This window comes from Bombina bombina, chromosome 9 (assembly GCF_027579735.1).
Source record: "Bombina bombina isolate aBomBom1 chromosome 9, aBomBom1.pri, whole genome shotgun sequence".
In the NCBI taxonomy this organism is placed as follows: Eukaryota; Metazoa; Chordata; class Amphibia; order Anura; family Bombinatoridae; genus Bombina; species Bombina bombina.
Window position 1 is genome coordinate 11,641,687 of NC_069507.1, and position 17,755 is coordinate 11,659,441.

The window sequence follows — 17,755 nt, forward strand, 5'->3', positions numbered from 1 at the left end:
TGCAAGTCTGTCAAAAGAACTGAAATAAAGGGGCAGTTTGCAGAGGCTTAGATACAAGGTAATCACAGAGGTAAAAAGTATAGTAATATAACTGAGGTAAGGAGCAGTCTGCAGAGGGTGAGATACAGGGTAATCACAGAGGTAAAAAGTATATTAATATAACTGAGATAAGGAGCAGTCTGCAGAGGCTTAGATACAAGGTAATCACAGAGGTAAAAAGTATAGTAATATAACTGAGATAAGGAGCAGTCTGCAGAGGGTGAGATACAGGGTAATCACAGTGGTAAAAAGTATATTATTATAACTGTGTTGGTTATGCAAAACTGGGGAATGGGTAATAAAGGGATTATTTATCTTTTAAAACAATAGCAATTCTGGTGTAGACTGTCCCTTTAGGTAACAGCCATGTCATTCAGGTACACACTAGCCACGCCCCTTCACTCAGTCTCACACACTAACCACGCCCAGTTATCTATACACTTAGGTTACAGCCATGTCATTCAGGTACACACTAGCCCCGCCCCTTCACTCAGTCTCACACACTAACCACGCCCAGTTATCTATACACTTAGGTTACAGCCATGTCATTCAGGTACACACTAGCCACGCCCCTTCACTCAGTCTCACACACTAACCACGCCCAGTTATCTATACACTTAGGTTACAGCCATGTCATTCAGGTACACACTAGCCCCGCCCCTTCACTCAGTCTCACACACTAACCACGCCCAGTTATCTATACACTTAGGTAACAGCCATGTCACTCTTGCGCTCTGTTAATCCCGTCCCGTTAGTAAGTTTCTGTTTAGTCACGTGGTTGAAATATGTCTGTAAGTCACTTAATTAGCCCCGCCTTGATTGTCGGTGGCTCTACTCGGTTACTCACTGTCATTCATGCTAATAGCCCCGCCTGTGATCTGTCACTCTGTTTGTCCGCCCCCTTTAACTTGTCACTCTTGTTTACAGCCCCGCCTACCAATGCGCGGCACTTCCGGGATGCTCTCTGGAGGTGAGGCACTTCCGGTCGCTGGTTCCGGGGCCGGGTGACGTGGCTGAGCGGCTGTGGAAGAGCAGTAGCAGCGGAGGGAGCACTATTTTGAAGGAGGGAGCCTAAGAGCCACGTCCGCCCTGTCCTGAGCCGTCATGAGGGCGCTAAGCCTGGTACTGTTCTGCGGGGCCGCGCTGCTGCTAGTGCGGGCTGACGAGCACGAGCACACGGTAAGAGCGGGGCCTGACATTGAGGCAGGTGTCTAAGGGAAAGATGTAGGTCTGACACTGCAGCGTACAGCCACAGAGTGAGACCACGCACAGGGTTAGGCCTGAGAGAGCTGACCCAGGAGACCAGGCCTAGCACACAGGGGAGAAGCCTGGTCACTAGCACACACTGGAGAAGCCTGGTCACTAGCACACAGGGGAGAAGCCTGGTCACTAGCACACAGGGGAAGAAGCCTGGTCACTAGCACACAGGGGAGAAGCCTGGTCACTAGCACACAGGGGAAGAAGCCTGGTCACTAGCACACAAGGGAAGAAGCCTGGTCACTAGCACACAGGGGAAGAAGCCTGGTCACTAGCACACAGGGGAAGAAGCCTGGTCACTAGCACACAGGGGAAGAAGCCTGGTCACTAGCACACAGGGGGAGAAGCCTGGTCACTAGCACACAGGGGAGAAGCCTGGTCACTAGCACACAGGGGAAGAAGCCTGGTCACTAGCACACAGGGGGAGAAGCCTGGTCACTAGCACACAGGGGGAGAAGCCTGGTCACTAGCACACAGGGGAAGAAGCCTGGTCACTAGCACACAGGGGAAGAAGCCTGGTCACTAGCACACAGGGGGAGAAGCCTGGTCACTAGCACACAGGGGAAGAAGCCTGGTCACTAGCACACAGGGGAGAAGCCTGGTCACTAGCACACAGGGGAGAAGCCTGGTCACTAGCACACAGGGGGAGAAGCCTGGTCACTAGCACACAGGGGAGAAGCCTGGTCACTAGCACACAGGGGGAGAAGCCTGGTCACTAGCACACAGGGGGAGAAGCCTGGTCACTAGCACACAGTGGAGAAGCCTGGTCACTAGCACACAGGGGAAGAAGCCTGGTCACTAGCACACAGGGGAAGAAGCCTGGTCACTAGCACACAGGGGAAGAAGCCTGGTCACTAGCACACAGGGGAAGAAGCCTGGTCACTAGCACACAGGGGAAGAAGCCTGGTCACTAGCACACAGGGGAAGAAGCCTGGTCACTAGCACACAGGGGAAGAAGCCTGGTCACTAGCACACAGGGGAAGAAGCCTGGTCACTAGCACACAGGGGAAGAAGCCTGGTCACTAGCACACAGGGGAAGAAGCCTGGTCACTAGCACACAGGGGAAGAAGCCTGGTCACTAGCACACAGGGGAAGAAGCCTGGTCACTAGCACACAGGGGAAGAAGCCTGGTCACTAGCACACAGGGGAAGAAGCCTGGTCACTAGCACACAGGGGAAGAAGCCTGGTCACTAGCACACAGGGGAAGAAGCCTGGTCACTAGCACACAGGGGAAGAAGCCTGGTCACTAGCACACAGGGGAAGAAGCCTGGTCACTAGCACACAGGGGAAGAAGCCTGGTCACTAGCACACAGGGGGAGAAGCCTGGTCACTAGCACACAGGGGGAGAAGCCTGGTCACTAGCACACAGTGGAGAAGCCTGGTCACTAGCACACAGTGGAGAAGCCTGGTCACTAGCACACAGTGGAGAAGCCTGGTCACTAGCACACAGTGGAGAAGCCTGGTCACTAGCACACAGTGGAGAAGCCTGGTCACTAGCACACAGGGGAAGAAGCCTGGTCACTAGCACACAGGGGAAGAAGCCTGGTCACTAGCACACAGGGGAAGAAGCCTGGTCACTAGCACACAGGGGAAGAAGCCTGGTCACTAGCACACAGGGGAAGAAGCCTGGTCACTAGCACACAGGGGAAGAAGCCTGGTCACTAGCACACAGGGGAAGAAGCCTGGTCACTAGCACACAGGGGAAGAAGCCTGGTCACTAGCACACAGGGGAAGAAGCCTGGTCACTAGCACACAGGGGAAGAAGCCTGGTCACTAGCACACAGGGGAAGAAGCCTGGTCACTAGCACACAGGGGGAGAAGCCTGGTCACTAGCACACAGGGGGAGAAGCCTGGTCACTAGCACACAGGGGGAGAAGCCTGGTCACTAGCACACAGGGGGAGAAGCCTGGTCACTAGCACACAGGGGGAGAAGCCTGGTCACTAGCACACAGGGGGAGAAGCCTGGTCACTAGCACACAGGGGGAGAAGCCTGGTCACTAGCACACAGGGGGAGAAGCCTGGTCACTAGCACACAGGGGGAGAAGCCTGGTCACTAGCACACAGGGGGAGAAGCCTGGTCACTAGCACACAGGGGGAGAAGCCTGGTCACTAGCACACAGGGGGAGAAGCCTGGTCACTAGCACACAGGGGGAGAAGCCTGGTCACTAGCGCGCACGGGGGAGAAGCCTGGTCACTAGCGCGCACCGGGGAGAAGCCTGGTCACTAGCGCGCACCGGGGAGAAGCCTGGTCACTAGCGCGCACGGGGGAGAAGCCTGGTCACGCACTGAGTTGTATCATATTGTCCTGGGTTTGGCAGTGACATAAGTTTGCAGTGTATGATGTAGGCTCTGGTCATCGGGGCATAGTGTAATTGTGGACATCTTACATTGACACTTGTAGAGCAGGGTGATAGGGTTGTGTGTTACACACGGTGACCGCTGTAGCTCACTTTTGCTAGTACTGCTTGCATTGGTCTTGTACTGTGCAAGATGACACATGCTTATAATCTGAGTGCATTGTCCCACTATACACACAGTATGTGCTGTCCCAGGCTACGTGGACACAACCTCACATCAGGATACAAGTGTTATGTCACCAGAATCTGACAATACGTCTAAGACTGGTTCAACTGGATGGATCCCTGTTTTCATTTTCCCTAATAAATCCCCCATCTAACTCATTATGTCCTGGTTCCTAAGGTGTGTCACATTCTGTAAATAGCTACAGTATTGATGTGGTGGTGCTCTTGTTACCGTTCTCTCCAGTTTACAAACATTAGCATTTTAGTGACCCTTGACCTACAAATTAAAGGGCCATTCTAATACAAAGATTACTGATTTGTTACTAGATCATGTCATTATTGCATACGACTTCAGATTACTATATGCTTAATCCCCACAAACATTGTAGCTACTGAACAGGACGTGGGCAGTAAGCCAGTCACAGACTCCAGTCCTGGTTATTTTCTCCCAGTCAGCCACAATACTTGTGTTTAATCTCTTTACAGGGTTATGCACATAGGACTTTGAGTCATTAACTGTAATGTCATTTGTGTCTCTTTAAAGGGACACTGTACCCAAAAAAATTCTTTTGTGATTCAGATTGAGCATGACATTTTAAGCAACTTTCTAATTTACTCTTATCAAATTTTCTTCATTCTCTTGGTATCTTTATTTGAAATGCAAGAATGTAAGTTTAGATGCCGGCGCATTTTTGGTGAACAACCTAGGTTGTCCTTGTTGATTGGTGGATAAATTCATCCACCAATAAAAAAGTGCTGTCCGGAGTTCTGAACCAAAAAAAGCTTAGATACCTTCTTTTTAAAATAAAGTTAGCAAGAGAACGAAGAAAAATTGATAATAGTAGTAAATTAGAAAGTTGCTTAAAATTGCGCACACTATCTGAATTACAAAATAAAAATGTTGGGTTCAGTGTCCCTTTAAGTGCACTAGTAACTCTAGTTATGGTGGGAAATTCCTGGCAGCAAGGAGATCTGGTTATTAGTTACTTTAGTGCCTGTGCATTAGGGCAGTGTGGGCAAGGTGTAACGATTGGGTTTGCTAGGTCAGGGATAGAATCCAGTAACTTGCTTCTCTGTTGCATTTAGTGTGCATGACTGAGGGGGACATGAAACACAAATGCTTTTTTATGGTTATTGTAAACTTCTTTCCAATTTACTTCTATTAAATGTATATGAAACCCCAAAATGTTTTGTGATTCACACAGAGAATATCATTTAAAAAAAATATTATCATTCAATTGTGCTTTGTTCCATGCTATTCTTTGTTGAAGAGATACCTAGGTAGGTTTATGCTGCCATCCTAGTGCTCTTTCAAAACTGCTGCCATATAGTACCTGAGCTTATGTCCCTGCTTTTCAACAAAAGATACCAAGAAAACAAAGAAAAGTTAATAGAAGTAAATTAGAAAGTTGTTTAAAGGGACAGTCTAGTCAAAATTAAACTTTCATGATTCAGATAGGGCATGTAATTTTAAACAACTTTCTAATTTGCTTTGTTTTCTTGGTATTTGTTAAAAGCTAAACCTAGGTAGGCTCATATGCTAATTTCTAAGCCCATGAAGGCCACGTTTTCTCGAATGTTTTTTCACAGCTAGACTGTGCTAGTTTGTGTGCAATATAGATAACATTTTGCTCACTCCTATTTAGTTATTTGAGTCAGCACTGATTGGCTAAAATGTAAGTCTATCAAAAGAACTGAAATAAAGGGGGCAGTCTGCAGAGGCTTAGATACAAGGTAATCACAGAGGTAAAAAGTATATTAATATAACTGAGATAAGGAGCAGTCTGCAGAGGCTTAGATACAAGGTAATCACAGAGGTAAAAAGTATATTAATATAACTGAGATAAGGAGCAGTCTGCAGAGGTTTAGATACAGGGTAATCACAGAGGTAAGAAGTATATTAATATAACTGATATAAGGAGGCTGTCTGCAGAGGCTTAGATACAAGGTAATTACAGAGGTAAAAAGTATATTAATATAACTGAGATAAGGAGCAGTCTGCAGAGGCTTAGATACAGGGTAATCAGAGGTAAAAAGTATATTAATATAACTGAGATAAGGAGCAGTCTGCAGAGGCTTAGATACAAGGTAATCATAGAGGTAAAAACTATATTAATATAACTGAGATAAGGAGCAGTCTGTAGAGGCTTAGCTACAAGGTAATCACAGAAGTAAAAAGTATATTAATATAACTGAGATAAGGAGCAGTCTGCAGAGGCTTAGATACAGGGTAATCACAGAGGCAAAAGGTATATTAATATAACTGAGATAAGGAGCAGTCTGCAGAGGCTTAGATACAAGGTAATCACAGAGGTAAAAACTATATTAATATAACTGAGATAAGGAGCAGTCTGTAGAGGCTTAGCTACAAGGTAATCACAGAGGTAAAAAGTATATTAATATAACTGAGATAAGGAGCAGTCTGCAGAGGTTTAGATACAAGGTAATCACAGAGGTAAAAAGTATATTAATATAACTGAGATAAGGAGCAGTCTGCAGAGGCTTAGATACAAGGTAATCACAGAGGTAAAAAGTATATTAATATAACTGAGGTAAGGGGCAGTCTGCAGAGGCTTAGATACAAGGTAATCACAGAGGTAAAAAGTATATTAATATAACTGAGATAAGGAGCAGTCTGTAGAGGCTTAGCTACAAGGTAATCACAGAGGTAAAAAGTATATTAATATAACTGAGATAAGGAGCAGTCTGCAGAGGCTTAGATACAAGGTAATCACAGAGGTAAAAAGTATATTAATATAACTGAGGTAAGGGGCAGTCTGCAGAGGCTTAGATACAAGGTAATCACAAAGGTAAAAAGTATATTAATATAACTGAGATAATGGGCAGTCTGCAGAAGCTTAGCTACAGGGTAATCAGAGGTAAAACGTATATATTAATATAACTGAGATAAGGTGCAGTCTGCAGAAGCTTAGCTACAGGGTAATCAGAGGTAAAAAGTATATTAATATAACTGAGATAAGGAGCAGTCTGCAGAGGCTTAGATACAAGGTAATCACAGAAGGAAAAAGTATATTAATATGACTGAGATAAGGGGCAGTCTTCAGAGGCTTAGGTACAGGGTAATCACAGAGGTAAAAAGTATATTAATATAACAGTGATGGTTGTGCAAAACAGGGAATGGGTAATAAAGGGGATTATTTATCTTTTTGAACAATAAACATTCTGAAGTAGACTGTCCCTTTTTAAAATCGCATGATCTATCTGAATCATTAAATATTTTTGATTTCATGTTCCTTTAATTTATTTTGTTTTCTTGGTATCCTTTGATTGGCTTGGCTGTTGATTGGTAGCTGCACATATATGCCTCATGTTTTTGGCTTTATGCATTTAGCTAGTTCTCAGTGTTGTGTTGCTGCTTCTTCAACAAAGGATGCCAAGTGAATGAAGCCAATTGGATAATAAAAGTAAATTGGAGAGTTGTTTAAAATTGTTTGTTCTATCTGAATCATAAAACACGGTGCGTTCTGTCAGGTTACTAGAGTAAGACACAATTGTGACCACTTTCAGTGAAGGGTTGAGATGACACAAAATACGGACTTGTGTGTTGCAGCCTCCTGCAGTGCTATTGAGCGCAGGGTAAGTTACTGCATTACATCTGATGGATTAAACTCCATAAAATATCACTAACATTCCCGATCCTTATTTTTATATAAAGGGGACAGTTTTAAAGGGACACTGAACCCAATTTTTTTATTTTGATTCAGAAAGAGCAGCGATTTCAGACAAAAACTTCCCCAAAAGACCAGAGCATTTTTGCCATCACTACATTTAAACAGAAATAGAGCCTTTTTTTATATATATTTACCTATCAAAACTATATATATATATATATATATATATATATATATATATATATATATATATATATATATATATATATATATATATATATATATATATATATATATATATATATATATATATATATATATATATTTTAGTAGACATCCCAAAATATTGATCTAGGCCCATTTTGGTATATTTCATGCCTCCCACCTGACACATCCCACCCCGTGATCCCTCCCTGACCCCTCTCAAGCAGCTCTCTTCCCTCCCCCACCCCCAAAGGTCACCCTCATATTAAGTACTGGCAGAAAGTCTGCCAGTTTAAAAAAATAATAAAAAATATATATATACTACATTTTTATTTTTATATATATTTTCTGCAGTGTAGGTTTGCCAACAGCTCTCTAACTTCCCTCCTCTACCTATTAGCCGTCATCTGCCAGTACCCAGTTTGACCTCATTTTCCCCATTTTTTTTTCTGCAGTGTAGCTGCCCCGCTCCCTCATTACCATACCCACCTCCCAGATCCCTTTCCCTCAATTGATCCCACATAGGATCCCCCTTATTGCTCCTCCTTCCCCCTCACTGACGCAACTTTTTTGTTTTTTTCTCCCTTGCCTGTGGCGCGGCGTGGCAGTCCCACCTGCTACCGTCATCCTCCAGCCCCCCCGCCCACCTGCCTCCCTCCTTAACCTCCCACCCACCAACGATCGGCACCACCGCTGTCTGATACAGAGAGGGCCACTCTGCAACTCTGTTTCTGCAGTGCCCCACTCGTGGGGCGTGCAGAAATAGCGCAATCTCACTATTTTAGTATGGGGCTGGTCGTTAATGGGTTAAGCAACTTTCTAATTTACTCCTATTAATTTTTCTTTGTTCTCTTGGTATCTTTATTTGAAAAAGCAGGAATGAAAGCTTAGGAGCCGGCAAATTTTTGGTTTAGCACCTGGGTAGAGCTTACTGATTGGTGGCTACATTTAGACACCAATCAGCAAGAGCTACCCAGGTGTTGAACCTAAAATGGGCCTGCTTGTAAGCTTACAATCCTGCTTTTTTGAATAAAGATACCAAAATAATTAAGAAAATGTAATAGGAATAAATTTGAAAAAATGCTTAAAATTGCTGCTCTATCTGAATTATAAGAGAAAAATTGGCTTCAGTGTCTAAGGATATTAGCTGATTATTTAATCTATCAACAAGTGAAAGTATTTGTCGTACTTCCTCATGTTTACTTGTTGTTTATTTCTATATTTACATCTCAGATTGACACATTTATTTCAATGTGTAGACCAGGAATAGTGATGTTGGAAGAGTAAACAAATCATTCCTATTAGGGTTTCTGGTGCTTTGCATTGGTGTATGTACCCTCTCACTGCTTACTGCACACCTAGTGTATGTACCTTCTCCCTAGGTTGCTCACTGCAAACCTAGTGTGTGTATGTATGTGCTCTCTCCCTAGGTTGCTCACTGCACACCTAGTGTATGTATGTGCTCTCTCCCTAGGTTGCTCACTGCACACCTAGTGTATGTATGTGCTCTCTCCCTAGGTTGCTCACTGCACACCTAGTGTATGTATGTGCTCTCTCCCTAGGTTGCTCACTGCACACCTAGTGTATGTATGTGCTCTCTCCCTAGGTTGCTCACTGCACACCTAGTGTATGTATGTGCTCTCTCCCTAGGTTGCTCACTGCACACCTAGTGTATGTATGTGCTCTCTCCCTAGGTTGCTCACTGCACACCTAGTGTATGTATGTATGTGCCCTCTCCCTAGGTTGCTCACTGCACACCTAGTGTATGTATGTGCTCTCTCCCTAGGTTGCTCACTGCACACCTAGTGTATGTATGTGCCCTCTCCCTAGGTTGCTCACTGCACACCTAGTGTATGTATGTGCTCTCTCCCTAGGTTGCTAACTGCACACCTAGTGTATATATGTATGTGCCTTCTCCCTAGGTTGCTCACTGCACACCTAGTGTATGTATGTGCCCTCTCCCTAGGTTGCTCACTGCACACCTAGTGTATGTATGTATGTGCCCTCTCCTTAGGTTGCTCACTGCACACCTAGTGTATGTATGTGCCCTCTCCCTAGGTTGCTCACTACACACCTAGTGTATGTATGTGCCCTCTCCTAGGTTGCTCACTGCACACCTAGTGTATATATGTATGTGCCCTCTCCCTAGGTTGCTCACTGCACACCTAGTGTATGTATGTGCCCTCTCCCTAGGTTGCTCACTGCACACCTAGTGTATGTATGTGCTCTCTCCCTAGGTTGCTCACTGCACACCTAGTGTATATATGTATGTGCCTTCTCCCTAGGTTGCTCACTGCACACCTAGTGTATGTATGTATGTGCCCTCTCCTAGGTTGCTCACTGCACACCTAGTGTATATATGTATGTGCCCTCTCCCTAGGTTGCTCACTGCACACCTAGTGTATGTATGTGCCCTCTCCCTAGGTTGCTCACTGCACACCTAGTGTATGTATGTGCCCTCTCCCTAGGTTGCTCACTGCACACCTAGTGTATGTATGTGCCCTCTCCCTAGGTTGCTCACTGCACACCTAGTGTATGTATGTGCCCTCTCCCTAGGTTGCTCACTGCACACCTAGTGTATGTATGTGCTCTCTCCCTAGGTTGCTCACTGCACACCTAGTGTATGTATGTGCTCTCTCCCTAGGTTGCTCACTGCACACCTAGTGTATGTATGTGCCCTCTCCTAGGTTGCTCACTGCACACCTAGTGTATATATGTATGTGCCTTCTCCCTAGGTGGCTCACTGCACACCTAGTGTATATATGTATGTGCCCTCTCCCTAGGTTGCTCACTGCACACCTAGTGTATATATGTATGTGCCCTCTCCCTAGGTTGCTCACTGCACACCTAGTGTATGTATGTGCCCTCTCCCTAGGTTGCTCACTGCACACCTAGTGTATGTATGTGCCCTCTCCCTAGGTTGCTCACTGCACACCTAGTGTATGTATGTGCCCTCTCCCTAGGTTGCTCACTGCACACCTAGTGTATGTATGTGCCCTCTCCCTAGGTTGCTCACTGCACACCTAGTGTATGTATGTGCTCTCTCCCTAGGTTGCTCACTGCACACCTAGTGTATGTATGTATGTATGTGCCTTCTCCCTAGGTTGCTCACTGCACACCTAGTGTATGTATGTGCCCTCTCCCTAGGTTGGTCACTGCACACCTAGTGTGTGTATGTATGTGCTCTCTCCCTAGGTTGCTCACTGCACACCTAGTGTATGTATGTGCTCTCTCCCTAGGTTGCTCACTGCATACCTAGTGTATGTATGTGCCTTCTCCCTAGGTTGCTCACTGCACACCTAGTGTATGTATGTGCCTTCTCCCTAGGTTGGTCACTGCACACCTAGTGTGTGTATGTATGTGCTCTCTCCCTAGGTTGCTCACTGCACACCTAGTGTATGTATGTGCTCTCTCCCTAGGTTGCTCACTGCACACCTAGTGTATGTATGTGCCCTCTCCCTAGGTTGCTCACTGCACACCTAGTGTATGTATGTGCCCTCTCCCTAGGTTGCTCACTGCACACCTAGTGTATGTATGTATGTATGTGCCCTCTCCCTAGGTTGCTCACTGCACACCTAGTGTATGTATGTGCCTTCTCCCTAGGTTGCTCACTGCACACCTAGTGTATGTATGTGCCCTCTCCCTAGGTTGCTCACTGCACACCTAGTGTATGTATGTATGTGCCCTCTCCCTAGGTTGCTCACTGCACACCTAGTGTATGTATGTGCCCTCTCCCTAGGTTGCTCACTGCACACCTAGTGTATGTATGTGCTCTCTCCCTAGGTTGCTCACTGCACACCTAGTGTGTGTATGTATGTGCTCTCTCCCTAGGTTGGTCACTGCACACCTAGTGTGTGTATGTATGTGCCCTCTCCCTAGGTTGCTCACTGCACACCTAGTATTTGTATGTGCTCTCTCCCTAGGTTGCTCACTGCACACCTAGTGTGTGTATGTATGTGCCCTCTCTCTAGGTTTCTCACTGCACACCTAGTGTATGTATGTGTGTATGTGCCCTCTCCCTAAGTTGCTCACTGCACACCTAGTGTATGTATGTATGTGCCCTCTCCCTAGGTTGCTCACGTGAAGGCACGGTTATTAGGGGTAATGCGCCATCTCGGCTGCTCTAGTGAAGGCAAGGTTATTAGGGGGAATGCGCCATATCGGCTGCTCTAGTGAAGGCACGGTTATTAGGGGGAATGCGCCATATCGGCTGCTCTAGTGAAGGCACGGTTATTAGGGGGAATGTGCCATATTGGCTGCTCAGGTGAAGGCACGGTTATTAGGGGGAATGCGCTATATATCGGCTGCTCAGGTGAAGGCACGGTTATTAGGGGGAATGCGCTATATATCGGCTGCTCAGGTGAAGGCACGGTTATTAGGGGGAATGCGCTATATATCGGCTGCTCAGGTGAAGGCACGGTTATTAGGGGGAATGCGCTATATATCGGCTGCTCAGGTGAAGGCACGGTTATTAGGGGGAATGCGCTATATATCGGCTGCTCAGGTGAAGGCACGGTTATTAGGGGGAATGCGCTATATATCGGCTGCTCAGGTGAAGGCACGGTTATTAGGGGGAATGCGCTATATATCGGCTGCTCAGGTGAAGGCACGGTTATTAGGGGGAATGCGCTATATATCGGCTGCTCAGGTGAAGGCACGGTTATTAGGGGGAATGCGCTATATATCGGCTGCTCAGGTGAAGGCACGGTTATTAGGGGGAATGCGCTATATATCGGCTGCTCAGGTGAAGGCACGGTTATTAGGGGGAATGCGCTATATATCGGCTGCTCAGGTGAAGGCACGGTTATTAGGGGGAATGCGCTATATATCGGCTGCTCAGGTGAAGGCACGGTTATTAGGGGGAATGCGCTATATATCGGCTGCTCAGGTGAAGGCACGGTTATTAGGGGGAATGCGCTATATATCGGCTGCTCAGGTGAAGGCACGGTTATTAGGGGGAATGCGCTATATATCGGCTGCTCAGGTGAAGGCACGGTTATTAGGGGGAATGCGCTATATATCGGCTGCTCAGGTGAAGGCACGGTTATTAGGGGGAATGCGCTATATATCGGCTGCTCAGGTGAAGGCACGGTTATTAGGGGGAATGCGCTATATATCGGCTGCTCAGGTGAAGGCACGGTTATTAGGGGGAATGCGCTATATATCGGCTGCTCAGGTGAAGGCACGGTTATTAGGGGGAATGCGCTATATATCGGCTGCTCAGGTGAAGGCACGGTTATTAGGGGGAATGCGCTATATATCGGCTGCTCAGGTGAAGGCACGGTTATTAGGGGGAATGCGCTATATATCGGCTGCTCAGGTGAAGGCACGGTTATTAGGGGGAATGCGCTATATATCGGCTGCTCAGGTGAAGGCACGGTTATTAGGGGGAATGCGCTATATATCGGCTGCTCAGGTGAAGGCACGGTTATTAGGGGGAATGCGCTATATATCGGCTGCTCAGGTGAAGGCACGGTTATTAGGGGGAATGCGCTATATATCGGCTGCTCAGGTGAAGGCACGGTTATTAGGGGGAATGCGCTATATATCGGCTGCTCAGGTGAAGGCACGGTTATTAGGGGGAATGCGCTATATATCGGCTGCTCAGGTGAAGGCACGGTTATTAGGGGGAATGCGCTATATATCGGCTGCTCAGGTGAAGGCACGGTTATTAGGGGGAATGCGCTATATATCGGCTGCTCAGGTGAAGGCACGGTTATTAGGGGGAATGCGCTATATATCGGCTGCTCAGGTGAAGGCACGGTTATTAGGGGGAATGCGCTATATATCGGCTGCTCAGGTGAAGGCACGGTTATTAGGGGGAATGCGCTATATATCGGCTGCTCAGGTGAAGGCACGGTTATTAGGGGGAATGCGCTATATATCGGCTGCTCAGGTGAAGGCACGGTTATTAGGGGGAATGCGCTATATATCGGCTGCTCAGGTGAAGGCACGGTTATTAGGGGGAATGCGCTATATATCGGCTGCTCAGGTGAAGGCACGGTTATTAGGGGGAATGCGCTATATATCGGCTGCTCAGGTGAAGGCACGGTTATTAGGGGGAATGCGCTATATATCGGCTGCTCAGGTGAAGGCACGGTTATTAGGGGGAATGCGCTATATATCGGCTGCTCAGGTGAAGGCACGGTTATTAGGGGGAATGCGCTATATATCGGCTGCTCAGGTGAAGGCACGGTTATTAGGGGGAATGCGCTATATATCGGCTGCTCAGGTGAAGGCACGGTTATTAGGGGGAATGCGCTATATATCGGCTGCTCAGGTGAAGGCACGGTTATTAGGGGGAATGCGCTATATATCGGCTGCTCAGGTGAAGGCACGGTTATTAGGGGGAATGCGCTATATATCGGCTGCTCAGGTGAAGGCACGGTTATTAGGGGGAATGCGCTATATATCGGCTGCTCAGGTGAAGGCACGGTTATTAGGGGGAATGCGCTATATATCGGCTGCTCAGGTGAAGGCACGGTTATTAGGGGGAATGCGCTATATATCGGCTGCTCAGGTGAAGGCACGGTTATTAGGGGGAATGCGCTATATATCGGCTGCTCAGGTGAAGGCACGGTTATTAGGGGGAATGCGCTATATATCGGCTGCTCAGGTGAAGGCACGGTTATTAGGGGGAATGCGCTATATATCGGCTGCTCAGGTGAAGGCACGGTTATTAGGGGGAATGCGCTATATATCGGCTGCTCAGGTGAAGGCACGGTTATTAGGGGGAATGCGCTATATATCGGCTGCTCAGGTGAAGGCACGGTTATTAGGGGGAATGCGCTATATATCGGCTGCTCAGGTGAAGGCACGGTTATTAGGGGGAATGCGCTATATATCGGCTGCTCAGGTGAAGGCACGGTTATTAGGGGGAATGCGCTATATATCGGCTGCTCAGGTGAAGGCACGGTTATTAGGGGGAATGCGCTATATATCGGCTGCTCAGGTGAAGGCACGGTTATTAGGGGGAATGCGCTATATATCGGCTGCTCAGGTGAAGGCACGGTTATTAGGGGGAATGCGCTATATATCGGCTGCTCAGGTGAAGGCACGGTTATTAGGGGGAATGCGCTATATATCGGCTGCTCAGGTGAAGGCACGGTTATTAGGGGGAATGCGCTATATATCGGCTGCTCAGGTGAAGGCACGGTTATTAGGGGGAATGCGCTATATATCGGCTGCTCAGGTGAAGGCACGGTTATTAGGGGGAATGCGCTATATATCGGCTGCTCAGGTGAAGGCACGGTTATTAGGGGGAATGCGCTATATATCGGCTGCTCAGGTGAAGGCACGGTTATTAGGGGGAATGCGCTATATATCGGCTGCTCAGGTGAAGGCACGGTTATTAGGGGGAATGCGCTATATATCGGCTGCTCAGGTGAAGGCACGGTTATTAGGGGGAATGCGCTATATATCGGCTGCTCAGGTGAAGGCACGGTTATTAGGGGGAATGCGCTATATATCGGCTGCTCAGGTGAAGGCACGGTTATTAGGGGGAATGCGCTATATATCGGCTGCTCAGGTGAAGGCACGGTTATTAGGGGGAATGCGCTATATATCGGCTGCTCAGGTGAAGGCACGGTTATTAGGGGGAATGCGCTATATATCGGCTGCTCAGGTGAAGGCACGGTTATTAGGGGGAATGCGCTATATATCGGCTGCTCAGGTGAAGGCACGGTTATTAGGGGGAATGCGCTATATATCGGCTGCTCAGGTGAAGGCACGGTTATTAGGGGGAATGCGCTATATATCGGCTGCTCAGGTGAAGGCACGGTTATTAGGGGGAATGCGCTATATATCGGCTGCTCAGGTGAAGGCACGGTTATTAGGGGGAATGCGCTATATATCGGCTGCTCAGGTGAAGGCACGGTTATTAGGGGGAATGCGCTATATATCGGCTGCTCAGGTGAAGGCACGGTTATTAGGGGGAATGCGCTATATATCGGCTGCTCAGGTGAAGGCACGGTTATTAGGGGGAATGCGCTATATATCGGCTGCTCAGGTGAAGGCACGGTTATTAGGGGGAATGCGCTATATATCGGCTGCTCAGGTGAAGGCACGGTTATTAGGGGGAATGCGCTATATATCGGCTGCTCAGGTGAAGGCACGGTTATTAGGGGGAATGCGCTATATATCGGCTGCTCAGGTGAAGGCACGGTTATTAGGGGGAATGCGCTATATATCGGCTGCTCAGGTGAAGGCACGGTTATTAGGGGGAATGCGCTATATATCGGCTGCTCAGGTGAAGGCACGGTTATTAGGGGGAATGCGCTATATATCGGCTGCTCAGGTGAAGGCACGGTTATTAGGGGGAATGCCTGGGCACCACATGAGTTGCAATAGCATCTAAATCTGTGTTATCAGTGGTGTATAATGATTTGCGAGTCTCCATATGAGCACTTTACATCAAATACATTGTGAAAGCTTTGATGTGAAATATGTATGTTTAGGTGAAGGGAAATTTGTTTTTCTAAGTAAATATTTAATCCCTTAAACCAGTAACTGTGCATTCACCTGTAGTTCCCTCTTGGCACAACCAGATCCTCACTGCTAGAGCTTTAGGTGGCTACTAAACCTAGAGATGAACAAATCTCATGTTATTTATATGCAAGAGCACTAGAGGGCAGCACTATTTCCTGTCATGCCATGTTATTTATATGCAAGAGCACTAGAGGGCAGCACTATTTCCTGTCATGCTATGTTATTTATATGCAAGAGCACTAGAGGGCAGCACTATTTCCTGTCATGCTATGTTATTTATATGCAAGAGCACTAGAGGGCAGCACTATTTCCTGTCATGCTATGTTATTTATATGCAAGAGCACTAGAGGGCAGCACTATTTCCTGTCATGCTATGTTATTTATATGCAAGAGCACTAGAGGGCAGCACTATTTCCTGTCATGCTATGTTATTTATATGCAAGAGCACTAGAGGGCAGCACTATTTCCTGTCATGCTATGTTATTTATATGCAAGAGCACTAGAGGGCAGCACTATTTCCTGTCATGCCATGTTTATATGCAAGAGCACTAGAGGGCAGCACTATTTCCTGTCATGCTATGTTATTTATATGCAAGAGCACTAGAGGGCAGCACTATTTCCTGTCATGCCATGCTATTTATATGCAAGAGCACTAGAGGGCAGCACTATTTCCTGTCATGCCATGCTATTTATATGCAAGAGCACTAGAGGGCAGCACTATTTCCTGTCATGCCATGCTATTTATATGCAAGAGCACTAGAGGGAAGCACTATTTCCTGTTATGCCATGTTTATATGCAAGAGCACTAGAGGGAAGCACTATTTCCTGTCATGCCATGTTATTTATATGCAAGAGCACTAGAGGGCAGCACTATTTCCTGTCATGCCATGTTATTTATATGCAAGAGCACTAGAGGGAAGCACTATTTCCTGTCATGCCATGTTATTTATATGCAAGAGCACTAGAGGGCAGCACTATTTCCTGTCATGCCATGTTATTTATATGCAAGAGCACTAGAGGGAAGCACTATTTCCTGTCATGCCATGTTTATATGCAAGAGCACTAGAGGGCAGCACTATTTCATGTCATGCAGTGCTCCAGGCTCCTACCTAGGCATCTCAACAAAGGATACCATGGGAACAAAGTACATTTGATAAAAGGACTTTTGAGACTTTTTTTATTGTTTGCTCTGTCTGAGTCACTAAAGAAAATGTTTGTTTTATATCCCTTTTTAAGAAGAGATATCTGTACTTGTCTTTTGCAGCACACTATATTAATTTTGTCCACAATGGACTTGATTATTGTAAACATAGTTGAGTCCAACAGAACAAACATGGGTGTACTTGTCTGGGAACACAAACGTTGCGTTTAGTGCGCACTAAATATTAGCATTCTGTGACAGACGCTTGTGTTGTGCATGAATCATTTTATCTAGTACATTGTGTAGCTGGCATTACTGAGGGGCTTGCAAGATGACTGCCTCACCCTTTCACTGCTCCTGAACTCTTCTAGGAAATAACATAAAATCATAGGCTACCAGTCAAAATACACAAAAATACCACTTCCTCTCAAGAAATCACAAAAGCAAAAAACAGACTAGTACAGCTGTTTCAC

At 46.6% G+C, this 17,755-nt stretch overlaps 1 protein-coding gene across 1 annotated transcript in view; it reads left to right on the forward strand.

The window, feature by feature from the left end:
- Positions 1-981: 981 nt before the first annotated feature.
- Positions 982-17,755, forward strand: part of TM9SF3 (transmembrane 9 superfamily member 3) — a gene marked incomplete in the record, with an annotated part of 175,448 nt that continues 158,674 nt past the window's right edge. Inside the window, 1 exon segment of the mRNA XM_053691877.1 lies at positions 982-1,218. Coding sequence (XP_053547852.1) covers positions 1,144-1,218 — 75 coding nt within the window.